Source organism: Danio aesculapii, chromosome 14, assembly GCF_903798145.1.
Source record: "Danio aesculapii chromosome 14, fDanAes4.1, whole genome shotgun sequence".
NCBI lineage: Eukaryota > Metazoa > Chordata > Actinopteri > Cypriniformes > Danionidae > Danio > Danio aesculapii.
Window position 1 is genome coordinate 25,601,417 of NC_079448.1, and position 27,584 is coordinate 25,629,000.

At 36.8% G+C, this 27,584-nt stretch overlaps 1 protein-coding gene across 1 annotated transcript in view; it reads left to right on the forward strand.

The window, feature by feature from the left end:
- med12 (mediator complex subunit 12) overlaps positions 1-27,584 on the forward strand; it is a 60,462-nt gene that overhangs the window by 17,854 nt on the left and 15,024 nt on the right. Inside the window, 22 exon segments of the mRNA XM_056472987.1 lie at positions 615-844; positions 934-993; positions 1,071-1,247; positions 3,385-3,529; positions 4,218-4,336; positions 5,956-6,099; positions 7,315-7,478; positions 7,571-7,702; positions 7,790-8,026; positions 11,181-11,325; positions 12,193-12,313; positions 14,412-14,522; positions 14,626-14,739; positions 17,211-17,374; positions 17,696-17,875; positions 19,341-19,412; positions 19,511-19,671; positions 21,215-21,376; positions 24,962-25,073; positions 25,153-25,242; positions 26,385-26,494; positions 26,582-26,717. Of these exon segments, the coding sequence (XP_056328962.1) occupies positions 615-844; positions 934-993; positions 1,071-1,247; positions 3,385-3,529; positions 4,218-4,336; positions 5,956-6,099; positions 7,315-7,478; positions 7,571-7,702; positions 7,790-8,026; positions 11,181-11,325; positions 12,193-12,313; positions 14,412-14,522; positions 14,626-14,739; positions 17,211-17,374; positions 17,696-17,875; positions 19,341-19,412; positions 19,511-19,671; positions 21,215-21,376; positions 24,962-25,073; positions 25,153-25,242; positions 26,385-26,494; positions 26,582-26,717 (3,086 nt within the window).

Here is a 27,584-nt window from a genome sequence, read left to right on the forward strand (position 1 = left end):
CATAACAAATAATATACATTTATATTCATAGCAGCATCATAAATCCATTATTGATGAATTAAACTGATTAATTAAGTGAAAAGGTTGCAGACGTATCCTTTTCTTGATAAACAACAACTTATTCCTATATTTAATAACTTAAACAATCATTTTAAAACTCAAAAGCAGTTCATTATTAAAAGAGAAACATTTGGACACATGTCCAATACTTTAACAGACTTAAATCACAATCTGCAATGTTTTCACTTGTAAATTTTCCAGAGAAGTATCGCATTTATTCAAAGGTAAACCCGAACTAAAAGTACACTGAGTTGTCGATAGGTGGAAGTGAAATGACGTCATTGTGAAAAGGGTCTATAGTTTCACAATTTATCATCACTCGACATTGCAGCCCGCCATTATCGGTGTAAGATGTATTCAAACAAACATCTATGCATATGAAAAGTGACACTGCTGAATTAAACAAATTTCAAGCTGGCACCACAGCACTAAACACAAAATACGATGCCACCTTCAAGTGCAACCCACAATTTGAAATGCAGTAGTCACATGAAAAAAAAAAAAAAGATAAACTTTTAACCAGACTGAATCTTTGTCCTTGTGTGTTTGTGAAGCTGAGCCTGGGAACGAGAGCGAGCGAGTGGAGTTCTCTAACCTTGTGCTCCTGTTCTACGAGCTCATTCGTCATGATGTCTTCTCACACAACATCTACATGTGCACCCTTATATCCCGTGGTGACCTGGCCTCCAACTCCCATCTGCCCCGCCCTCGTTCCCCCAGCGATGAACCTTCCGATGAATCAGAGCGCAAGGACCAGGATGCAGGAAGCAGTGTTAAAATGGAGGCAAGTAGCTCTTTTTTGGCCATATTGTAGTGGAATATGATTAATTAAATTGATTCATACTTTACTCTTTGCATTTGTGTTAATTTTAGGATACTGGTATGTCCGAGTCAATGGAGATAGACCACAACTCGAGCGCTAACTTTGATGAGGTTGGAAAGAGAGTATTTTGTAAAAGTGATGTTTAACACAAGGCAGTATTTAACTGTATCATTATCTGAACCTTCAGCAGATGTTTTCTCCTCCAATGCACTGTGAGTCGAAGGGAAGCCCTTCACCAGAGAAACCAGCCCAAGAGCAGGAGAGCAAAAGCACTGCCAAGGATAAGGGCATGGACCCAGCTTTCCCCCTGGTTTATGAGCAGCCCCGCCACATACAGTACGCCACCCACTTCCCCATTCCTCAGGTGAGCTCACTCAGGATTGTTTTCACCAAATAATATAAAGCAATAAAATACATTTTATTTAATTTGAGTAGCAAAGCTTGCCACTGGCTCCTTCATTTATCATTCATAAACTGATAGTGTACAAATGTGAAATGCGCCTTAAAATCACACTGAAAGGGTGAAGTTTTAGTTCAAATATATTATGTACTGGCCATAATGTGCGGTCTTTATACGCTGCTGTTATTTTTGAAAAGTAATTCTTTTATTTAGCGATGATGCTTTAAAAAAAACTCTGAAATATATTAGGAATTGACGGTTTAAAAAAAAAATTAAGATATATTTAAGGATTAATCAACAGCTTGTCATGTGTTAAAGGATTTTAATGCATGACGTCGTGACGAAGGACCACACGACGTGCTAGCGAATTGCATTAAAATCCTTTAACGCACGGCAAGCCGTTGATCATCCTGCTTATTTCATGGTCATTCGCTAAGGTGTTCATAAGTTTAAACTAGTTTTGCTCTTTGCAGCACAATATTTGTCTGAGTTTTCGTCAGTTTTGACGTGTTAGATTTTCTAGTCCCTCTACTGATTCAGCAGTGACAGACAGGCAGGCAGACAGAAAGAGAGATCATGTGCCTGCTGTTTATACATGCTAATGTTATTAAGATCACAGGTGGACATAGAAGACATTCCCAGTCACACCTGGGGTGTTTTTTTTTTTTTTTTTATCAAATTATTAGGCTAGGCAAATTGATCTCATGGAACTGATCTGACAAAAAGACCACTTTAAAGGCATATGAGATGCATTTTGAAGAGAAAGCAGCCAAGCCTATTTCAGAAATCGTTGCTGTTAAATATGGGGTGTTTAATTTTGCAAAAGAAAAAAAAACTTTGGGACAGGTAAGAGAACATTCTGCAAAAAAATGCACCTGAGAGGAAATAATAGGTTCAAAAGCCCAAAGACTGACTGATATATACACTAAAGATGAAATATGTATCACGTTTTAACAACAGAGATGCAAGAGATGAGATCCAGTGCCTGGTGCTGAGATGGTCAGGTGTGCGTTTCCCAAAACCATCGTTAGCCAACTAAGGTAGCAATTTCCGTCGTTACAAACATAGTTCGCTGATTTGCCGTTTCCCAAATCCATCATTTCAACGAACATTCGCAAACTGCGTTGTAAACTTGTGCACTTGCAACTACACCTCTGGAGCTGTAGTTAGAAACATAGTTCCTGGCTGTGTTCTATCCCCACTATGCTCTATTCCTTTAGAACATTCTAACATTCAAAGTTGGAATGATGAAAAATCAAAAAGCATTATAGTTCTCTCTCTTAGGTGTAATTTGCTTTCAAACTATTTTTACAGTTGTGTGCTAAGCTGGGTTGCTAAGTTGTGTGTTTACCAAAACTAATATTGGATTTTATTTTAAATGTGTGTGCGTGTAAAACAGTATAATTTGCACAAAGAAATGATGGGGTTCTTCTCTAAAGAAGTAGTTACTCCACCCCATTTAGAGCATCATTAAGGGCGTTTTAGGATATAACTATCGTGGTTCAAGCGATGGATCTGCGGCAGAGAAACTAGGGCTTTTGGGAAACACTCGTCACCACATCGTTCTTTTCCCAAACGATGCATCATACTATGATAGTTCAGCCAGGAGTTACGTCGTTGTTTGGGAAACGCACCCCTGGTTGATATAAAGCTTTTCTCAGTGCGGAGCTGCCACTGACTGCCTGGAGCTTAGAATCCTTATACATAAACTGCCGATTTGATTTTAAAATCATTGTATTCTTGCTTGGAAAAACTATTAACTTGACTTTTTGGCATAATTTATGTGTAATTTCCTAATTATTTTTGCCGTAAACAGCTCTCATTGGTTTTCTATGTAGCACATATGAGTTGCTATGGTAACTACAAATATTTGGGAAAAGCGCATTGATTTAGAACGGTGATCAGAATTGACTGGAACTACCTGTGCATTTCAATGAAAACAGTCAAAAATCCCTTGAGCCAATCAGAATCAATAATTCCAGTAAACCATGGAAAATTGTTTAATTAATAAATGCAGCCTTGATGAGCAATAAATATATTCATGCAATTTTTAGCAGTCCAATTTTGATACATATAAATGCTTTTTAATGAACTTGTTCAGGAGGAGAGTGCAAGTCATGAGTGTAACCAGCGTCTGGTGGTTCTCTATGGAGTCGGCAAGCAGCGAGATGAAGCTCGCCATGCCATCAAGAAGATCACCAAAGACATCCTGAAGGTTCTCAACCGCAAGAGTACAGCAGAGACAGGTGAACACAACTGAACTTTATATAAGTTAAATGAAACAAATTGATCACACATTGACAACATTTTCTTTGAAGAATCTTATGTCTAACTGTATCTGATGTATAACTAATCATAGCTTTGTCTTTTTGGCGGACATGTCTGCATCTCTTCTTGAGTGTGGAATAGAGACGTTTGGCACTAATGTCTTTTTCTCCCCCCACATTTCCTCTCTTGTCTGTTATTAACAGTCTTTCATGCTGCTGAACCTCTGTTGCTGTCATTGAATATTCATAGCTGCAGCCCCATTTCAATGCTAATAGCAATCATTGACTTATTATCTTCAAGCTTAGCGGCCGACTCGGTCAAAAAGAGCTGCCCCGCATTTGCTTTTACGTTTTAATGGAGGTGTAATTGAACATCCCATTATTTCACCAGACTAAGTATGGCTTTGGCCTTGACAATACACGGCTCTGCCCATAGATAGTACTATTTCAAACATGGCACAAACATTGACCCTTTGTCCAGGGACAGCTCTGTGCATTTTCATTTTAAAAACAGTTTGACCGAATGAACTCATCGGTTGACTGATAAATGCTACATGAGGGCACTTTATACTCTGACAGCAATGTTCACATTTCATCTTTCTGAAATTCTGTTAAGGCTCTCAGTCGATTAATGGTACAGATTTTGTCCTGTCTTCTTTTCTCTCAGGAGGTGAGGAAGGCCAGAAAAGGAAGCGGAGCAAACCTGAGGCCTTCCCCACTGCTGAAGACATTTTCTCTAAATTCCAGCACCTCTCACACTTTGACCAGCACCAGGTCACCTCACAGGTCAGTGGGACTCTGTGTCAAACACAATCAGACTTTACACACAAAGTTATGCTACATAAAGTAATGCAGGACAACTAGTCAGTTGTTAAGGTTTTGCGAGGTGGTTTCTAAAGTGTTGCTAGGTGGGTGCCAAGATGTTGCTTGGTGGTTTCTAGGGTGTTCTGAGTGGTTGCTAGGAGGTTGTTAAGGCATAGCTAGGTGGTTGCTAAGGTGTTGCTAGGTGTTTGCTAAGGTGTTCTAAGTCATTGCTAATGTGTTGCTTGGTGGTTGCTATGGTGTTCTGATTAGTTGTTAGGCAGTTGCTAAGGCGTTGCTAGGCTGTTGCCAAGTGGTTGCTAAAGCATCACTAGGTGGTTTCTAAGGTGTTGCTATGTGGTTTCTAAGGTGTTGCTAGGTGTTTGCTAAGATGTTGCTAGGTGGTTGATGGGGTGTTTGAGTGGTTGCTAGGTGGTTGCTAAAGCGTTGCTAGGCGGTTGCTAAGACGTTGCTAGGTGCTTGCTATGGTGTTGCTAGGTGGTTGCAAAGGTGTTTCTAGGTGGTTGCTAAGGTGTTGGTAGACTGTTGCTAGGGTGTTCTGAGTGGTTGCTAGAGTGTGGCTAATGCATTGCTAGATGGTTGCTTGGCGATTACTAGGTGGTTGCTAGGGTGTGCTGAGTGGTTGCTAGGTGGTTTTAAAGGCATTGCTAGGTGGTTGCTAAGGTATTGCTAGGCGGTTGCTGTAGTATTCTAGGTCATTGCTATGGTGTTGCTAAGTGGTTGCTAGGGTGTTCTGAGTGGTTGCTAGACAATTGCTAACATAAATTAGCATGTTTCTAGCATAAATTTGCATGTTGTTAGCATGAATTAGCATGTTGCTAGCATGTTTCCAGTATGAATTGGCATGAATGTAATATGAATTAGCATGTTTGCTGGTATATTTCTACTATGGATTATGTCGTTAGTATGTTTCCAGTATGAATTAGTATATTGTTAGTATGCATTGATGTGTTTTAATTATGTCCAAATGTAAATTCAATGACAGTTTTTATAATGGAAGTCTATGGGACAGTTGCTAGGGTGTCGTAAGTGGTTGCTATGGCGTGACTAGTAAGTTAAAAGGTCATCGGTGATTGGCAGATTGGTATTCTGAGTTAAATGAGCCCAACCTTAAGTCTGTATGACATGTAACACAAGTTATGAGGTCATAATTTTTGGTCCAATGTTAAGTCAATGGCACTTTTTCTGAATTTTCCGGGTCAGTTTTTGGAAAACCGTAAGTCGGATCAGTTGGAGAAGATACAGCAACCTGAGTCAGACCAGTTTGGAGTTTTGGTTTTAAGTCTAAGAAGTTTATGTAGTATAACAGAATGTTGGTTTCTTAAACCACCATAATAATGTGAACAAATCAACTTCCCCCTGTTCAAGAAAATAAAATCATCACTTCCTGTGAAACTAGCATGGTATTTGGTTGAACGTTGTCTTTTAGCATTTTGCTTAGCATTAGCAGAATGACTAAGAAAAAGCTTTAAGAAATCATGTACAGCATTTTACTTTTAAGGGTTCAAATGGATTTGCTGGATTTGCGTTCCTGTGTGTTCATATGACCTTTTGGCTAAATTGGTTTGTTTGGTTTCTCACAGGTGTCCAGGAATGTTCTGGAGCAAATCACCAGCTTTGCCTTAGGGATGTCCTATCACCTCCCACTGGTCCAACACATTCAGTTCATCTTTGACCTCATGGAGTACTCTCTTAATATAAGTGGCCTCATTGACTTTGCCATACAGGTATGAAGGTTGATCCAAAACATGATCTTTCTATCATGTGGAGAAATGGATTTAAAAGATATAACATCAGTCTTACAAGTATTGTCAATCTAATATTTATAGCGAAAATGTGTTGCGTACTCCTTTGTTGAAACCATTCTATGATCTGCTGATAAGAAATGTCACCCTACATTGTTTTGTGGGTGTTGTTAAAAAAATAACTAATTAAAATATTGTGTATTGTGCGTGTAGTTGTAATGAATTCTTCCCTGGCTGCTGACTAGGGTTGAGTATCGAGAACTCACAATTATCAATATGTCGACTTATCGCACAACACATGGACATGACCTTAATCATTTTTGGTGCTGTAATATATATCACCCATACATAAAAAACTATATATTTTGGTGCAATATATCGTACAATAAAAAATTGATTTCGTCACAGGCCTAAAAGCTGAATTAATTTTTAAAAGTGGTTACAGATTTAAGAGAACCAGAGAGTTGATATGATGCACATAATTCAGATTTGTTTATCGATAACTAATTTGTCAGTCAATCTTGCACAGTGAATGGCAGTGAGCATTTTACAGATGTATCTATCTGCCAGGACTTACAACAAGGAACTTTTCCTGGATCCATAAAGCACCTTAAGTTTTGCATAAGCCTCTTTTTTTGCTTTAAAATACAATTATTTTGCTTGTTTTTAAGGAAAAACTCACTTAATTTTGACATGATAATTCTGAAAACAAAACTATTTTTTGCTTGTCTAATAAATGCTCATTAGTTTGTGAATTTTGACATATTTGAAATAAAAACAAAAAGCATTTTTGCACTGTAGTCACCTTTATAGCTGCACAATTTTGGATTAATGGTCAATCAATTTGTTTAATTTTATTTTAACAGTGACCATGATTAAATGCATTCGGACTACAAGATAACATGTTCTTCTAGTATAGTCTTGCATTCCTTAATAAAAGTATTATTTATCTCTCTGAATTGTCACAGTTGACAGTTACAGCCTACTGATTATAGCTTAAGTATGGCAAGAATAAAAGGTTTTTAAAAAATTCTCTCGCTCTCCAATAAAAAATCTGAATCGGAACTGAGAATCGTTAAGAAGCAGATACGATAAGCAGAATCATAATTGCTTAAATGATAGCAACTCTGAACCCTACTGTTGTGTTCTCTCGTTTTACTTGTACACTAATATGCAAAGTTGTGTGTTGTCATCTAGCTGCTGAATGAATTAAGTCTGGTGGAAGCAGAACTCCTGCTGAAATCCTCCAACCTGGCGGGCAGTTACACTACAGGCCTCTGTCTGTGTATCGTGGCTGTTCTGCGGAGATACCACTCCTGCCTCATCCTCAACCCTGACCAGACCGCACAGGTCTTTGACGGGTATGTCATATCATTATCTACAGCTCAATAGGACAGTGCATTAAACGTCTTTTAGAGTGACATTGATGAAAGTGTCATATCTTGCTCTGCAGGTTGCGGATTGTAGTCAAATCTGGTGTGAATCCTGCAGACTGTTCCTCAGCAGAACGCTGTATCCTGGCCTATCTCTACGACCTCTATACCTCCTGCAGTCACCTGAAGAGCAAGTTTGGAGAGATTTTCAGGTGAACGCGATGAAACCGTGACTCATTTTGGAATAAATCCCCATATTCCTAGTTTGTAATGGCTTCTGGTGTTGTGTCATTCCACAGTGAGTTCTGCTCAAAGGTGAAGAATTCCATCTATTATAACATCGACCCGTCAGACTCCAACATGTTGTGGGATCAAATGTTTATGATCGATGCCATCACTAATCCTACCGCACACAACCTCAACCACTCCATGTTGGGAAAGATCACCAATGAACTCAACGACAGCCCGGCTAACCGCTACAGCTTTGTGTGTAATGTGCTCATGGACGTTTGCGTGGACCATCGTGATCCTGAGAGGTTGGTATCTGATTCTGTTGATTTGTTTTCTGCAGGTTTATTGTTAGTATTTAACACTATTAAAAGCATTTTTTTTTTGTTTTATCTTGGCTTAATTTCAGTAAAATATTTGAAGAAAAACTGAAGTGAATTCGTTAAAGCCCTCAAATTGCTGACTAAAGCCCTGGTCAGATCAGGGTTGTGTGGAGTCGTAAACGACAAATGGGCGTCGTGACACAAGTTTCAATCGTTTCTTCTCGTGTAATGTGGCATAGTTCGCGACAACAGATACCATGTCTGCAATGCAGCAAGATAGTTTGGGACACAACGAGTTCCGTCACATGGGTGACACTGGACAATAGGACTTATATGAATTTTTCAGTTATATCTGCAGCTGCTGCCATTAATCCGGGGGTCAGGTAATCAAAAATTAGGCTGCATATTTACTTATGGGTGGGTCTCGGATGGATAAGATTAATCGTTGGTTATGCAAACTTTAACTACTTTCTCTAAAATATTAAAGTGGTTTGAGCAATTCTGTTTGACAGTCTGGCACAAATGTGCAGACATCTCCATTCTCCAGTTTCTGAGTTCTCACAGCCTTTCAACCAATTCGTTCTTCCGAGGTAATCTGGAACACTTCAGTGCTGAGAATACATTATAAAGGCATTTCCTGCTCATTTAAATTGATTAAACTAATTCAATTGAAAATGACCGGCGCAATGGATGATTTTGTCATTAAAAATGAAAGTGAAAAATTAAATAGAAGTCTTTCTGAAACTGTGAATATGTCACTTTAATTTTATTTTGGCTAGATTTTATTTAACAAATAAAATGTTATTTGTGCTTTGGCGCTGAAGCATATATGGGGCTGGTTTTTAAGCACTACATCTCAGATGTTATTTGTTATTTTTGTTTATCTTGTAAATAACTGACCAACAAAAAATTAGATTAAGATAAATAAACAATAAAATTAAGATACAAATTAAATCAAACAAATTTCGTTTCAAACAAATATTTTTTCCCAAGAAAAATCTACTCAACTGTGCGGGTGGATGATTTGTTTTGCTCCGTGGAAAATAAAGATTTTATAATGCTCCTATAATTGTTGTATCACAAACCTTTATTTGCTAATTTTTTAATATGTCATTATTTTGTCTTGAACATCTGATTTTTCCTTAGTGCTGATGTGCTTTCATTTTCTCCGTCTCACTAGTGGCAAGTTCAGGGGAGGGATTGTTTAATATGCAACCCATGGCTGGGAAATATACATTAAGATTTAAAAGAAAGCATCTTAATACTAAAAAGGAAATATGCATTTGGTCCTATCAATGTCATAATGAATGCACTTAAATAATGTAGCCTAGTTGTTAACAAGCATGAGTGATTATTGAGAGATTGAAATAAGATTAAAAAATTTTTTAATTGAGAAGAAATATTCACGCGTGATTTGTTACCCTTGACAAATCAAGATTTTATTAAGACAAAACCGCATAATCTGACATAGTGACTTTCGTTACTGACAATAAAAATTGTGTGATCTGACCGGGGCTTAAATGTATAACAAAAGAAGAAAGATTAATTTAAAAATTAATTTAAAGTTTAATCTAAAGTTAATTAACTGTTTAGTGTGTTAAAATGAAACAAAAATTAGAATAAAAAATGCAGTTTTAAATAAAAGCTAATTCAAAACTTTAGAATTACTTCATTATATCTTTATTGTTTCTATAGTGCAGTGTTTCTCAACCCCGCTTCCTCCATGCTGCTTATTTCTTATTTACCTCCTTTTTTTTACATCAGATGTTCTTTCTAACCTAAGTCCTAGCAATCTTGAATGGAGCATGTATGTTTCATTCAAATAGCATTTTAGTGTGTGATATGGAAATTTGTATTGTATTTATTTATGGAGGTTTATTATGTCACACAAGGGGAAGGGACAAGGGAGCAATACATTCTGTGTAGTGGCATGTCAGCCTGAATTGTTCATGCATGGAGCTCTTCTAACTTGCTGGTTATCTAAATCAGGTGAGTTAAATAAGAGGTTGGTGGTGCGTGAGGACCAGGTTGAAGAAACTCTGCTTTAGTGTATTCATTTGCATTATATCAGTTTTGAGTGATGAGCTGTTCCAGTAAAAAAAAAAAAAAAATATATATATATATATATATATATATATATATATATATATATATATATATATATATATATATATATATATATATATATATATATATATATATATATATATATATATACATATATTTTAATACACTTTTAAAAAGCTATGATATAATGTAAGACTGTTAAATGTAACGTAAGTCTGTAGGTTGTTTCTGTTTGTCAGGCCAGGGCAAGGATTAACCCGTCTCCCCCATATTTTGAACATAGACATGAAAATAAGGGCATAGATTTGCTTTGGACCTAATAACTTTTTAACTTGTAAAATTGGCAATTCTACATTATTATCAGACGTTTGGTGTTAATTGATTTGAATGTGTTCTCTAAAAATCGTCCAAAACTTATATAAACATTGTTATATGTGGATTGCTGTAGCAAAGTAATGCTTTACAACTCCTTGTTTCAAATTAATAAATAACTGTGCTTAGTAATATCTATCAAAAATCACCAGATATAGAAACTAGAAATATTAAGCCTATTAATTATAATGTTAAGAAAATTATATATAGTTTGTCAAGATTGCTCGTAGACTAAAATATTATGGTTTAAGAATGTAGCCATAAATGGTTGTTGAACTATGTATTTAGAAATATTAAACCTTTACAAACAGTGTATTGTTTGTCATGATTAGATTAAAGATACATTGTAAAGAAAATGTCATAATTTTGATGCTGAAATAATAATAAATCATAGAGTAACATCTAAACTGAACTGTCTCTCCACCACAGAAAGAAATAAACAAAAATAAATATTAAAAGCACCAAAAACTGCATCTCATGTCAGAAGTCTATTTATTAAGCCATAATTCTGACAAAAACATAATTTTTTTGTGACAGGAAGAAGCCAACATTTGTCTTTAGGAATCTAATGCCAAAACAATGGCTCTGAGTCCTGATGTCTTCTCCATAAGCATCTTAAGTGATAGTAGAACAGCTGCAGGGCATCTGTAGCTGCACCTGCTTCTCCTATGGTTGTCAAATGTTGTGTGTGTTGTTTCAGGGTGAACGATATTGGCATCCTGTGTGCGGAGCTGACGGCGTACTGTCGCTCTCTCAGTGCTGAGTGGTTGGGTGTGCTCAAGGCTCTCTGCTGCTCTTCTAACAATGGCAACTGTGGCTTCAATGATCTGCTCTGCAATGTTGATGTGAGTCTGAATATTTATTGCATATACCCTAATAATCTGTTGCCTATAGTGTAGAGATGCATGAAGCACAAGAGTCCTCTTCAGTCCAAGTAGGCCTGCACAATATACTGTGTTATTTATACGATTTATTGTTTTGCAGAAAGTGTGATTTTTGAGTAGGGATAACACTTGACTAGACACTGCAGTTCAGACCACATGGGAATTGTAGATTTGTAAAAATGTAATTTTTACACAGTGGCAGGGTTTAAAAACATTTAATGGATAAACATTCCGTTTTTCATGGTTATAAGCAAGTTTAAAGCGTTCAGACTGAAGAAACAATAAATTTAGTGGCTTTAACAATGATTCATTGTATTTAGACATGTACAATAATCAATATATCGACTTCTCGCACAACACATGGCCATGACCTCAATCATTTTTGGTGATGCAATACATATTGCCCAAAAAACCCAATATGAACAAACATTTTAGCTGATTGTACAACATCTCTATCTCTATTGTTTTCTGTGGCTGAATTATTATTTTTTTTTGACCAATTTAAAATTTGTGTTGCGGAAAACCTTCTGCCCTTACTCAAATCTCAATTACATGAATTTTTATTATTTAAAGTTAATGAAGTTTAATTTAATGAGTTATTAATGATGAAATATGTGCTCGATTTGAGCTCTTGATCTAATTGAAATCATAAACGTTTTTTGAGCTATAATTCTAATGAAGACGAATGATTTTTTATTTTGGTTTTGTGATGAGATACAAAATTACCCTAAAATATCTGTTAGCTCTGGAAGAGTGTAGAGATATCAAGTGGATGATAATAACTAGTTGAATTCTTGGTCATAATTGACTGCATTTTTTGTTTGCCAGGTGAGCGATCTATCTTTCCACGACTCTCTGGCTACATTTGTTGCCATCCTAATAGCTCGGCAGTGTTTATTGCTGGAAGATCTGGTGCGCTGTGTTGCCATCCCATCCCTCCTGAATGCAGGTATGACTCCTGCTTTTCCACAACTTCCTGCTATTGTGACACTCTGTCACTGCATAATTCACCTGTAGAAGTGGAAAAAAAATGTTTTCACAGATTCCTGAGGGAGCCTGGAAAAACCAGACAGTCGTCAATACTAACAGCGTGCCTTTCTGATGTCTCTGCATTTCACACTTTCCATCTTTAGCTGTACTGATGTGTGTCCTGTTGCCTGAGAGCTTCTTCTGCCTCCCACACTCTCTCTTTGATTGGCTCAGTGCACAAGAAGCTATTCGGTTTGCTATACACTGTTTAGTTCCAAGCTTGTAGTTTTCAAATAAGCCTGAATGAGTTGTTTAGCTCAATCATGTATGTTTGTTTAAGGTTTCGTTCAAAGTCCCTGTGTCCCTACATAGAGTTAAAAGGGATGGTTCACTCAAAAATTTAATTTGTCATCAGGTACACGCCCTTTACTTTGCTTTTTTCTGTTAAGCACAATAGAAGTTTTTATAACTTATAGTCTTTACATCTTAGAATTTAATTTAGGAATAATGTCATATTATGTCAGTAGCCCTAATGCCCCATTTCTACTGAGTGGTGCGGGTCGGTACGCTTTTATGGCCGTTTCCACTGTCAAAAGGTACCAAAAAGCGAACCGCACCACACCATATTTTGGGTACCCTTTCGAAAGGGTACCTAGCACAACAAAAGGGTACCAAAAGGCGGAGAAGGATGCGCAGCTGAATGCTATTCAGTGCTATATACAAGCCAGGAGAATGAAAACAAAGGAAGTCCCATTTTTAAGTACACAACTGAGACATTACATCATAATAATCTATACATATAATAACAAGCCATAATCGACCCGAGCTTAAACAAACCTAGTCATCGTCTTGATGAACAGCCACAATGCTCTTGATGAAGAGCAAAATCTACCCTGTGCCCTGTAGTTGTTTACAAGGCTGTCTAAAACGCGAGCGGTTTCGCTTTCTCGCTTGTTTGAAATAACAAACTTCTTGAACTGATGATAATAACGTGTGTGTGTGATTATTGAAGTGCTTCTGACATCCGATCCTTTCAGAAATGGACAAACAAACGCGCGAAAAAACAAAGGAGAAGCCGGAAAAAAACAAAGGAGCGAATGATTTTTTTCAGCAACCTAAAACATGAACAAACTGCCATGTTTAACTACTATCATCACCTTTTGGACTATTACGAACTCGGAATGACGGAATTACTTTCTAACAAGAGGCTACACGTGCTGCTGAAGAATAAAGACACATATGAGAGGTTTGCACTGACTGTGGGCTATATGTTGTGTTGTTTTTGAACTCAAATAAGGACTAAATGTATGCAGTGTGTAGTTTTTCTGTAATTGGTCACATATCGGAGACTGTAAGCATCTGTATGTGTTCATATATGTTGAATTCATTTATTTATTTTATATAATCGCAGACGTTACGGTAGGCCATTTCGCATGACCTGCAGTTATCAAATCCTGTTCACAGAAAGGTTAGTAATGAACATTTATACACAAGTATTTATGTGTATAAAGCCTCTGTTTTGTGTGAAGTGCTTCTCATGATATTTGAGCGACCTGTACAGCTTTACTGTAGACATTTCCTTGAGCGAGAATGACGTCGACTGAAACCATTGGTACCCTTTTGGCAGTGGAAACGCAAGCCTGATAAAGGCGACCTATACCGTACCATACTGTACCACTCAGTGGAAACGGGCTATAAGTAAACTGAAACATTTTACTTGTGGTTTTAGTTTATATTCTTTAAGTTTAACAGTATTCAGAACAAGAACTTGATCTTTTTAAATGTGGTCATTCAGAACAACGTAGCAGGTGAGAAATTCAACACTTTAAATCAAGTCTCAGAATCCTCTGGAAGTTCAAAGGATTCTTCTGCCTGGGTGTTTGTTTATTTATCCTGCTTGTTTGTTGAGTCACAGGTGGTCTGTCTGTCTGGTGGTCTGCAGTTTTCTCATCAGCCCATCCTGTTTGTACTGCGCTCACACAGCTGTGAGCCAGAAATGATGGGGTCATTCTCTGAGGCTAGTGCCTATTTTTGGAAGCCGCTGATTTTGACATGTTCGTGTGTGTGTGTGTGTGCAGCCTGTAGTGAACAGGATTCTGAACCTGGAGCCAGACTGACGTGTAGGATCCTGCTTCATCTGTTCAGAACCCCACAGCGCAACCCCTGTCCCCAGGATGGCACTAAATCAGGTGACGCACACCACAAACAGTACCCTACACATCCCAAATGAGTAATCCTAGACAGGATTGCCAGATGTAACCGCCTAGCTGAGAATAATACTTCTGCCCACAGACAAATCCACAGTGGGGATCAGGTCGTCCTGCGACCGACATCTGCTGGCTGCTTCACAGAACAGCATCGTGGTGGGAGCCGTTTTTGCTGTATTAAAGGCTGTGTTCATGCTGGGTGAGATTTTGGGTACCTTTCTGTTGACCATTCATGTTTTTAGCAACAAACAAAAGATGAATATGTCCTGGTAATTAGACACAAGGGCTTGACATTAACACCTGCCAAGCGTCTGTATATTTCAGTTGTGGCGTGCTAGAGAGCTGCTCCCACTAGCCACTTTTGCTGGTTTAAAATAATTTTTCAATTGTAGCTATCAAAAAGCAGCACGGCTGACAAATAACTGTTCATGCGAGCAAAAGAAAGCAGTTGAAAACCGAATGAGAGCATGATCACATGCACATTGAGACGAAGGCTTTCTTGACTCGAGGCTTTCTTGGCTGAGACAAGGCTTTCTTGGCTGATGAGGGTTTTAGTCTTGCGCATGACTGTGATGCGCGCGAGTGCTTGTGCGCTCCCGTTTCCTTGCGAGAAGAAATCGTGCCCGCAAATGTGACTTGTTCGATCGGTTATCTTTGAAATGGACTGGAAAAAAGTGATGCTCATGCACCCACAGTCCTGCTGCTCTCAAGAGCTTTTTAAAAATGTCTTTTTGTAAGCAGCAGCGGTTGCTTTCGCTTTAATTCTTTGAACAGATTATTAATGAGTCTAACATTAAATGTGTGGATGTGATTATACTTTCAATATCACACACGCTATGATTTCACCTGCTTTCTTTTGCTTACAGTTTTTTTTTTAATTTATAGTTTAATCAGTGCTTAATTTGTGAATTGCGAGGTCCCGGAACAGATTGGGGTAACCGATCCGGAATGTCCCAATGGACCTTTTTGCATTCCATTCACACCTTCCTCTCCAACTTTACTTCCTGTCTATATACACTGTCATATCATAGTAAAGGTAAAAAATAAAAAAGATCTTAAAAAATATCTACAGTTGAAGTCAGAATTATTAGCCCCCCTTTGAATTTTTTTTTTTTTTCTTTTTTTTTTTTTTAGATATTTCCCAAATTATGTTTAACAGATTCAGGAAATTTTCACAGAATGTCTGACAATATTTTTTCTTCTGGAGAAAGTCTTATTTGTTTTATTTCGGCTAGAAAAAAGCAGTTTAGAGGCATTTTAAGGTCAAAATTATTAGCCCCTTTAAGCTATTTTTTTTTTCGATATTCTACAGAACAAACCATCATTATACAATAACTTGCCTAATTACCCTAACCTGCCTAGTTAACCTAATTAACCTAGTTAAGCCTTTAAATGTTACTTTAAGCTGTATATAAGTGTCTTGAAAAATATCTAGTCAAATATTATTTACTAAATTTTAAGATAAAATAAATCAGTTATTAGAAATGAGTTATTAAAACTATTATGTTTAGAAATATGTTGAAAAAATCGTCTCTCTGTTAAACTGAAATTGTGGAAAAAATAAACAGGGGGGTTAATAATTCAGGGGGGCTAATAATTCTGACTTACGCTGTATATTTTAAATAATATTGTAAATTGCTTTTTGTATTTTATATATTTTTATCTAACATATTTATTTATATTTAGAGCAAGCAACTGACAACTTCATGATCATGACTTTAATACCCAGCATATTTACCATGCTTGAGTTAATAATAATTTATACCATCAGTGCAGTTAAGCTTTCTTCAGATCTGCCAAGCGTATAGAGCAGAGATGCCCAGACTAGGGTCCGCGGGTCAAAGTTGGCCCTTTTGTATCCTTTGATTTGGCCCGCCAGAGGAAAAATGATTGGCAAGGCTTGGGGAATGCCTTTAACAGAGATTGGTATTTCTATTTTGTCTATTGTTTCTATTTTCTATGTAATCTTTTGTCTGTTTGTTTTATTGTTGAGCTACAAAAAAGAAAATAAATGTTTCAATAGAATGTTGTAAATGAAACTAAACGAATAGGGGACAAAGCAGAAGACATGAGCATGCTAATCAAGGCAAAGTTCATTAAAATAATATTCATTTTCAAGAAATTAGAATGCATTAGTCAATACAGTTTAAGTAATTTTTAATTTTTATTTTTAATTGTTTATGAAATGAATAAGGAAATCACCCGTGACAACTTTAATGTTATACAGTTTGCTATAATTACCTTTGGCCCACAGCTCTCAATCGAGCTTGAATTTTGGCCCTTCGTAAGAAAAAGTTTGGGCACCCCTGATATAGAGGGTGATTATCTAACTAATTAAATGTGTAAACTGGGCGAACTCCTGTTTGCTACTGCCCAGGTCAAAAAAATAATAATAGTAATCTGACATTGACCCACTAGCATAATTTTAACAAAACAAACTTTTTAAAAGTCTTAAGTTTTAAGCCTGTATTTCTGACAACTACATTTATGTTAACAATTAACGACTGCAACCGGATTAACTGTAAAAGTCTTGTGTTAACTTTATAGTAAATGAGTTAGATGTGGAAAATGAGGTCAAAGAAAATTAGAAGTGGAGCAAATGGAGCCTAGTTAAATGTTAAAGTGTTCAGAATCAACGTGTCCCTAAAAATGTTGGCTTTGTTTTTCCAGGAGATGCTGAACTGAAAGGCTCAGGCTTTTCCCATCCTGCCGGTTTGGATGACATCGGAGAGGATGACATGGGCTCTAAAAAATCTGGAGGACGTAATGTCTCCATTGAAACAGCCAGTCTGGTGGTTTACGCCAAGTATGTGCTGAAGAGCATCTGCCAGCAGGTGATGATTTTAAGAAGATCCGTTTCTTATTCTTAAGGAGTTATTATAATCCAATTTACAATTACTGTTGACTGTAAAATTGTGCAACCATTTTCTTAGAGTGAATCCAAACTACTGAAACAAGAATTTGATCTTGTGGAAATGCCCATAGTTGTGTTTCTCTGCTACTGTAATAAACTAAGACAGCATCACCTATTAAGTTCAGAATTACTCTGCTCACGTCCAGCGTAGATGAGATGTTTTTCATAGGACAAGCTTAAAAATGCTGTTTTCAATGTATGAAGCTTGTGTTTAATAAGCTGATTTGTGTCTGTGGTTCAGGAATGGGTTGGTGAGCGCTGTCTGAAGTCTCTGTCAGAGGACAGCAGTGCACTGCAGGATCCAGTGCTGGTCAACATCCAGGCCCAGCGCTTGCTGCAGCTCATCTGTTACCCACACCGACAGCTGGACAGTGAAGAGGGCGACAATCCACAGAGACAGCGCATCAAACGCATCCTGCAGGTCACGAGAACATCTGCTCCTTAGTAGACTAAATAGAGAACATTTTCAAACATTCGCAGACAAATCTAGCACTTTAAACACGTGCAAGTAAAATCTCTTCACATTGGTCAGAGTTTCATGGTTCATTTTTCAGAGTCCCGCATGCTGTCAAGCGTCCTTATTTAAATTTATGACGATGATCAATAAGACAATATAAGCCTTAAATTAAAGCTGTGCTTTGATTTATATCTGGTGACGATGTCTATGGGGGTCACCATTCAAAATTAGAGGTAAGACTTTCTCATACAGAGCTGTTGGCTAGAATTATGCATTATAGGCTTTACATTATAGAGAGAAATAACAGATAAACCAAGACTGCAGTTTGGTCAGTTTTTCTAAGCGATAAACAGCTCTCGTTAATAGTTTACATGCTTTCACTTTTGTATTTGACATGAAACGCACATTTACCAGTAGGAATGACATCCCGCCCTACTTATAATTCATATAGCTGTATATATGCCTATTACATATCCTTAATACACTGTGATATAGCCGGGCTCGGATCGTTTTGCTTTCTCACTACAATCGAACCGCTCCAGAGTTTGTTTCAATCGAGCCGAGACCACCTCATTCAGGAAATCTCGGACCGATTGTTTTGGGGCGGATCCGAGCACGATTGCTGGATTCACATTAGCTAAACGAACCGTGCTAACTGGGGAAACGTGCCAGGTTCCGAAACAAAAGTATAGGTGTGAAAGCACCCTTAGATTGTAGTGGCCTTCCAGTTTCATGAAGAACATTTTTGTGCTCTATTGTAAGATCTCTAATGTTACGTATTTGGCAGATTAACTGTAAATTAAACTATAGTTAATTTAAACTAAAATATCATTTTCATGTGACGTTTTTATTTTACTTTACTTTTATTAACTTAACTTTATTTTACTTTTATTTGGTAGTGCATTGCAGTTTTAGAATAGTTTAATTGATAATGTTTTCTAGATGGTTTTGTGGGGTCACCATAGTCTCACAGATTCATTTAGCAAACACTGTAATATACCATGTTTGTACACATTGTGGAGTTGTCATTGTTTTTGCAGTTCCATTTGCTTTTGCTCTTAGTGCAGAAGAGAAGCTCTTGAGCTTAAAAAGCCGGCAGACCGGCTCCACATACATGAAGACAAACATGTGAATTTGTGCTTTAGACATCAGACAGCTCTGTTCCAGCTGTCGGCAATGGAAGAGCAGCAGAGAATGAACAGACAGTCATTTCCCCAGGCTTAATTATTCATTTCACAGTCTTTAGCCTTTAAGCCATTAATGATTTGTCCGGGTCTCGCGGCAGCTCATTATTCTGGATTGGTTTTCATCTTCATAAACTGTGAAGACAGGGGCCCCTCGCAATTAATATCCAGCTGGGGCTCTTAAGCTCGGCTTAGATTCCTTTAAAAGCATTCTTTCCATATTCTGTCTGTTTTTCTGCTTCCAGAACATGGACCAGTGGACCATGAGACAGTCCTCTCTTGAGCTACAGCTCATGATCAAGCAAAGCTCCAATAATGTAAGCAGAAGTGTGCTTGTCGACTTGAACTGGGCTTGGAGATTTTTTTCCTTTTAAGGTTCATCATTTGGTGTTTCATTTAAACCCACTCGTTACAGGAGCTGTATTCTCTTCTGGAGAACATAGCCAAGGCCACCATTGAGGTTTTCCAGAAGTCTGCAGAGATGAACTCTAGTAACCCCTCCTGGAATGGCTCTGCTGTCTCGGGCAGCTCAGTCTCCAATAGCAACAGTGCCAGCAAACTCAAACCTGTGCTGAGGTGGGTGACCTCAATCATTGCTTTCTGCATGTGGTCTTATTTGCTGTCAGTTTGATGGAGTCGATGAGCTGCCCTTCATGCCTTCACACAACACAAATAGGTTTTCTTTTTAAGGCATCATGAACTGAGAAATCAAATTTTCCATAGACTTTATTTGACATGAGATCATTGTACTGTTAAAAACACACTAAGTTTTAGAACTCTGAATGTTCTAGAACTCTGAATCTCCTTAGGCTATGTCTACACTTCACTGAACGATCTCCTTAGGCTACATCTACACTAATTTGGATATCTAAAAGCGCTCTATGTCCACGCTATCATTTTCAATTCATGTTCTATCATCTACACTAAAACTGCTGAAAACGCATTTATTCATGTACTGCACATGCACACAGACATAAGACACTTTAACCTGCTTCATATCTATCTGATGTTTATTTACTTTCCATCTCTTTGAAACCCTGCGCCAAAATGTTGCAACTGTGGTCTGCTTCCACCGCTGAACAATATTTTCCAGTAAACATTCTGTGTCCTTTGAAAAGGGGCAATATGGAGCATGTACTACAAACTGACATTAACCTTTAGTAAAGCTGTCAAAATGGACAGCATTCAAACATCTGCTTTACAATGTCATCTACCATGTTATTTCAATTGGTCAAATGACTCTGTCATATGGCTAAAATTCGAAAACAGAATTTTATATATATCCACTTTGCATATCGTTTTCAAAAAGATATGGTTTTGTTTCCTAAAAGCGCTACCTCAGTGTGGATGGAAGGCCAAAATGAAAAGAATAATGTGTTTAAATGAAATCCTATTAGTGTGGACATGGCCTTAATTTAAAGGCAAGTCTGTTAGTTTATTAAAGCCATTCAGCCAAAATGACAGGTTGTGGAATATGGCTGAACGATCAAATAATAGTAAATATCAGGGGCTCTTGGTCCTGGAGGTCCGGTGTCCTGCAGATTTTCTCTCCAACCCCAGTCAGACACACCTGGGCTAGCTAATCAAGCTCTTACTAGGCTTTCTAGAAACATCCTTACAGGTGTGTTGAGCCAAGTTGAAGCTAAAATCTGCAGGACACCGAGTTTGAGTTTGACAATGCCTGGTTTATATCAATGATCTCTCATAAGCCAGTCGACTACAACATTCAGTTATTAAATTATTCTTAACATTCAGTTTTAAACTGAACAAACATCGCATCTGAAATCTGTTAGTACCTCTTCATAATTCTGGGTAAAAGGTGGCAGTAACACCACTTTCAAATGACAGGTGTTAAATGTTAAACGTGGTGTTTAGAACAGCTAATAGGAAAAACATATGAGTATAGGTTTGCCAGGCCTATTCAAATGGTGTGCTCTGATGAGGAGGGTCAAAAGATGACAGAAAAGCACCCCATTACTTATAAATTATGTTTTTGTAAACATTTTAAAACATTATAAAGCAAGAACAGAACAAACTAAAAAAGGGGTTTGATGACCCTTTAAGATATAGGATATAAGTGTTGTTTTTCTTAAATACTGTGGTTGTTTGTTTCCTCCAGTTCCTCTGAGCGTTCAGGTGTCTGGTTAGTTGCCCCTCTGATTGGTAAGCTGCCCACCTCCGTTCAGGGGCACGTGCTGAAGGCTGCAGGTGAGGAGCTGGAGAAGGGACAGCATCTGGGACCCTCTTCACGAAAAGAAAGAGATCGACAGAAACAAAAAAGGTACCACAACTTTGAAACTTCTGCAGGTGTTTCTTGCAGGAAATGTTTATGGTGATTTTAACACAATTTAAAGGCAGATTTGTATGTCGACAAGAGCCCATTTCAATAACCCATTTGTCAGTAACCCATCTCTACATTTAAAGCTTTAGAATCATAAATATTTGTATTCTGTTGTCTAGGTCTATTCAAGTCCACCAACATATGTTTTTATCAGTTGTTGCAATTTCATCAACAGTGGTTTTTTTTTTTTGTGCTTTTTACCATACTTTGTAAGAGAAACGCTTTATTTTCGCTTGAGTTTAGTGTCATGATTTGTATTGAACAGTGGGAACATGGGAATAAGGGCACTATAAATAAACGGCGATACTTTTTTCAGTAACAAGTAATCAAATGAATTGCAGTTTCCCCCGTTAAAACACCCTTACTGATAATAAAATACATGTTACTATAATTGAGAACACTGAAGTGCTTTTCATGCTCTCTCAGCCATAGGACCTCTCTTTCTCTGGGGTGGGTGGGGGTTTTTGGGGCTGGGGCGGGGCACATAACCAACCAGTGATGATGATTGGTGTGTCTGTGAACGTGGTGTAACTGACAATGCGATTATTGGCTTAGAGTACATTTCCATCGTTTGCCAATCAGAGGCACAGTAGTGCGGATCTTTACAAACAAGCACACACAGTCAGTCAGACACACCAACGACCATAAATCAGAACGATGGCAAATCCAACAAGTTCAAAAGTAGCATTTGCAAACTCAAAATATAACCACAACTTCATAACCACAACAAGTTGAAAAAAGCGCTGTTCACACAGGCAAGAACGTTCCGAAATTTTTCCGTAAAGGTCATTCACACATCCAATCTAAAATACTGGTAAATTCTGACATCATTAACCAGAAGTAAGCTCTAAACGGCTGCGCTTGTATTTGTAAGCATAGAAGTGGTCTGCTTTTGTTGATGATTTCACTTTTATTTAAAGCTTTAGCATATATGCAGCTGCTTTTTCTCAGAGACATCCAAAGGCAGAATCGCGAACCGCAGCTAAATGTTTACATATGACTACATTGCAAATTCTGTAGATGATTAAGTATTTTGAACAACTTCAATGAAAACATATGGAGAAAGACTTTCACATGTCGAGATGTAAATAATAGTGTGTGCTGGAGCTCACCAGAGCACTCCTGCACTTCTCGTGCACACGCTTCAAGGAACTGAAGCTTGAAGGTAAACAAACAGCGGTTTATCATAAGCATTTTATAATAATTTTTCCCACAGATTATCTGACTAACATCTAGCAGCTAAATGTGTCTGGAAAAATATTCAAAGGCTTTTATCTTCATAAACAGCACAGATGTGAATGCGTCTGAATGTTCTGATTGGGTGGAGTAGACGTCTCACGTCAGCCGCGTACTAGACGTGAAAGCAATTTTACTTCTGCATTCACACAGCACAGCATTCCGGCAAATTACCAGTAATGTTACAACTTCTCTTTCCAGATAATTGCCAGAATTAATTAACTGGTATTTTCAAAAAGGTTCACACATACAGACTTTTCCAGAAAATGACCAGCAATTTTCCCGGTCTGTATGTGTGAAAGGGGCAATTGTCCCACAACAACATTAAAGTAATGTAGATTAGTGTACAATGTTTCATATTTATTTTATAGCCATTGACAATTAGATTTCTTTTAAGTAACGCAATAGTTTCCCTGGTTATTAGTTACTTTTATAATTATGTCACTCAGTTACTATTTGTGAGAAGTAACTATAACTAATTACTCTTTTAAAGGAACATGCCCAACACAGCTATTGAATTTTTTTGTTGTTGTTTTTTTCACAATGATTCTCTGGTCTGATATTGATATTGGATATTGGAGCTGAAACATGTTTTATCATCATCAGTATTGAATACTTCAATTCTTAATATTTCTGCGTAAATCGAGTTGCAGTTTTTCAGGGTTCTTTGAATTTCAAGGAAGCTACATTTATTTGTAGTGCAAATCTATGGTAACAAATGTATTTTCTAACATCTCTGGTCATTTGTTTTGTATTTTCTTTTTTAAAAGTCTTATTGAACAAACTTAAATATCGTGTACATTTTTAATAATAAAATAGAATGTTAAAATAGTCTACATGTTAGGTAAAGGAGACCTATTATGCAAAAATCCCTTTTAGGATTATAATTTGATCACTATTTTTGAATGCATACATACAAGTACAGGTACAAGTAAACCAAAATCTGCTCTCTACATTATACAAATGCATACAAAACAGTAAGACTCATTCATCTAATTACATAAAACAAAAAAAGGAGAAAGAGTCAGACCAACAAATAACAGAGGAAGACTGGACAGATATGTGTCTCACACGTGCAAAAACCTCGAGAGCTTGGAGAGAGTTTGGATGGAAAAATCTGATGAGGTTCTTCATAACTCCTAAACTGTCTGCATTTCGTACAGGTATCGAAAGTTTGGGCTCTTGTTGGAGACAACGTGGAACCTCAATGGCTAACCATTTTCACTTTTTTTGGGCTTGCCCAAGAACAGACCGTCTGGTTTGAAATAGCGACTGAAATAAAAAAACATAACTGGAGAAGAATTGGACTACTCATTAATTACATTATATTTTCAGAAAATACCAGAAACTATTCCAGCTATTGACAAATACTTAATTCAAATCCTTTTGGTAAATAGCAGAAAAGTCATAACTCGAAAATGGTAACAGGCTGTTGCTCCAACAAGGGCTCAGTGGATAGGAATTGTAAAGGAAATACACTGTATGGAGAGACTGACTTTTAACCTAAGATTTGATTTTAAAAAAAGTGCAAGTGCTGGCAAAAATGGTCTGAGTATTTCATTTTAAACAATTTGTGATAATGTTTGTCAAATGTATTGTGACTTGATTTTGTAACCCATATGACAACCGCTTTGTTCTTTGTGTTTATTTCTATTTTTTCCCTTTTTGCCATTTTTTTTCTTTGTTTTTTCTAAATGAAATTTTTTAAAAAGTACAAAAAAAAATCAAATACATTTTTATAAGGGGTTTAAACAGTTGTGTGGCAACAGTCTGTGAATATAAGCAGCTTCTAATGGTAAAAATTACACTCGATAAGAACAGTCTGCAGAAACACTGACATGCTCTCTTTGTATGTGTCATCTGAGAGGGAAATTCACGCCCATTAGTTATGATATCTCCCTCATTAGCATAAGATGTTGGTCTTGTTTTTGAATCTGCCACTATGCTGACACAGGCATTTGTATCTCCGCCCTCTTTTGAAAAGAGCCAATCTGATTTTAAAGCGACAGCCACCAAAATAGCACAGTTGGGATCAAAGTCTAACAGGGGCAATTTCGAAGAGTTATAAAGCATCATTTGTGGAATATTTAAGCTTCATTTTCACATACACACTCCAGGGACATCAGAGACTTATTTTAGGTCTTGTATAAAGTGGCATAATAGTTCCCGTTGAAAGTAAAGCATTTCCCTCAATATTTATGTGTGCTGTTGGTTTGCTTTATGTTTTTAGTCATGTTCAGTAATATGGGTGCATCATGATATTTAACATGCATGTCTTTTCTCTTTCAGCATGTCTCTCTTGAGCCAGCAGCCCTTCCTGTCGCTGGTCCTGACGTGTCTCAAAGGCCAAGACGAGCAGAGAGAGGGTCTCCTGACGTCCCTCTACAGCCAAGTCCAGCAGGTACTTCATGAACTCCACCATCCAAATAAATCCTTGTGTCGCTGTCAGTGACTGAACAATATGATGTATCCTCCATCAGATTGTGACTAATTGGCGTGAGGACCAGTACCAGGACGACTGCAAGGCCAAGCAGATGATGCACGAGGCCTTGAAGCTGCGACTCAATCTGGTGTGCAACTCTTCCCTCTTTCTCTCATACATCATCTGTCAAAACAAGTGCGATCTCTGTGTTCATCTGCCTCTCATCAATCTCATTTCCTTGTGTTGTGTGCCCAAGGTTAAACTCTGCCTAAAAGACAAATGAATGTCTCTAAAGTCCAGTTAAGACGAGACACTAACAGATGAAAAAAAACTTTTTTTTGTGCACCTGTCAGTTTTGGGATTTGTGGATTTTTTTTTTTTACATTTTTAAAATTTTGTTTTGTTTTTTACTTTGTTTTATTTACTTTTTTTTTACTTTTTTTTTTTGTTAGATTATTTACTTTTTTGTTTAGTTTTTTACTTTGTTTTATTTGTTTTTGTTTTTACTTTTTTTTGTTAGATTATTTACTTTTTTGTTTAGTTTTTTACTTTGTTTTATTTGTTTTTGTTTTTACTTTTTTTTGTTAGATTATTTACTTTTTTGTTTAGTTTTTCACTTTGTTTTATTTGTTTTTGTTTTTACTTTTTTTTTGTTAGATTATTTACTTTTTTGTTTAGTTTTTTACTTTGTTTTATTTGTTTTTGTTTTTACTTTTTGTTTTTTGTTAGATTATTTACTTTTTTGTTTTGTTTTTGACTTTTTGTTTTGTTCTTTACTTTTTGTTTTTACTTTTTTTTTCTCTCTTTTTTTGTTTTTTTGCTGTTTTGTTTTTTTACTTTTTATTTTTTTTTCTTGTTTTACTGTTTTGTTTTTGTTTGTTTTTTACTATTTTGTTTTGTACTTTTAGTTTTTTGTTTGTTTACTTTGTTTTGTTTTTTGTTTTTGTTTTGTACTTTTTGTTTAGTTTTTTACTGTTTTGTACTTTTTTGTTTGTTTTTTTGTTTATTTCGTTTATTCTTTAAAAGGAAGTATTGGCAGTATTCAGAACTATTGAATGGAAAAAAGAGACCCTAAATCAAACAAAATAACAAAAGAAACAAGAAATTTGATATTTTGCAGATGTTTTGTTCTAGAAATACATATTTAATAAAAATAATGCCTCATTTGCATATTTAAACATAATATTTTAGAAAGCATGTAAAATAACAAATGTTTGCTATTCAACATGTAAATAATCAACTGAGGAAATAAGATACCTGTTTTTTGGGTTTTTTTGTCATATGGTCTAGGTGGGCGGGATGTTTGACACTGTACAGCGTAGCACTCAGCAGACAACAGAGTGGGCGGTGCTTCTGCTGGACATCATCAGCAGTGGCACTGTGGACATGCAGTCTAACAAGTGAGATCTGACACGCCGCTCATTCACTGTCGTTATTCTTCTGAGATGCAGCATCTGGTTTGAACTATGTTTGCTCTTTTGCATTAGTGAGCTCTTCACTACGGTGTTAGACATGCTGAGCGTGTTGATTAATGGGACTCTGGCAGCTGACATGTCCAGCATCTCTCAGGGCAGCATGGAGGAAAATAAGAGAGCCTACATGAACCTGGTCAAGAAGCTCAGGGTGAGACACATACTGCTCAATAAAGAGGAGCACCCACAACACCTTAGCAATTAGACTACCATTCAGCAGTTTTATGTTTATTTGCTTTGTTTTTTAAGTAAATAATTGATAAACATTTTTCATATAATGTGTACATTACTATTACCAAAACAAAGCAAAACTGGGCAGTTAATTAGGGCAACCGAATTCAGATTCAGTTTTGTTGCCCTTTCTTAAAAGAAATATGGGTGTAACAGATCACAAACCCATGGTTCGGAACACATGTGACCTACGGACTAAATTTTTTTTTTTTTAATTGTAGATTAATCCTCAATTTCTAATGATCGCAGTCATTCAAATCACATGTATGAAAGCATTTAGGCTTTCCTGTAAACTTTAATGATCATAGAAGAAGTTGTGGTAGGTGAGTTTCTTAGGTTATTAAAGGTGTTTTCTGTCACTTGTGGGGATCTCAATACCCACGCAACATAAATTATAAATAATGGTAATTTGTATGTTTATTAATCCTTCGAACGACTGAATTCAAATCTGTTTGAAAAATGCAAAAATCAAGAAAGAGATTGAGTCTTTAGTCTTTTGAGTTAGTTATCAAGTTACAAACAGTCAAATGACGCAGAAGTACTGGGATAACAGTTTATATTTTATATAAAACCACTGATGTTTATGGTAAAGATTACAATCACTATCATGTGCTCAAAAAGGAAAGTAGTAGGCAGCAATTACATTATTTAACCAAAATATGGTGGCGATAACCAGCCATCAATTATATGCCACTGAATAATTCTTCAAAAGTGACACATCTAGCAATGAAGCATGAAGGTTTGTGAGGGAATAACTGAATCATTTATTGAAAATGAGATTAAAAAT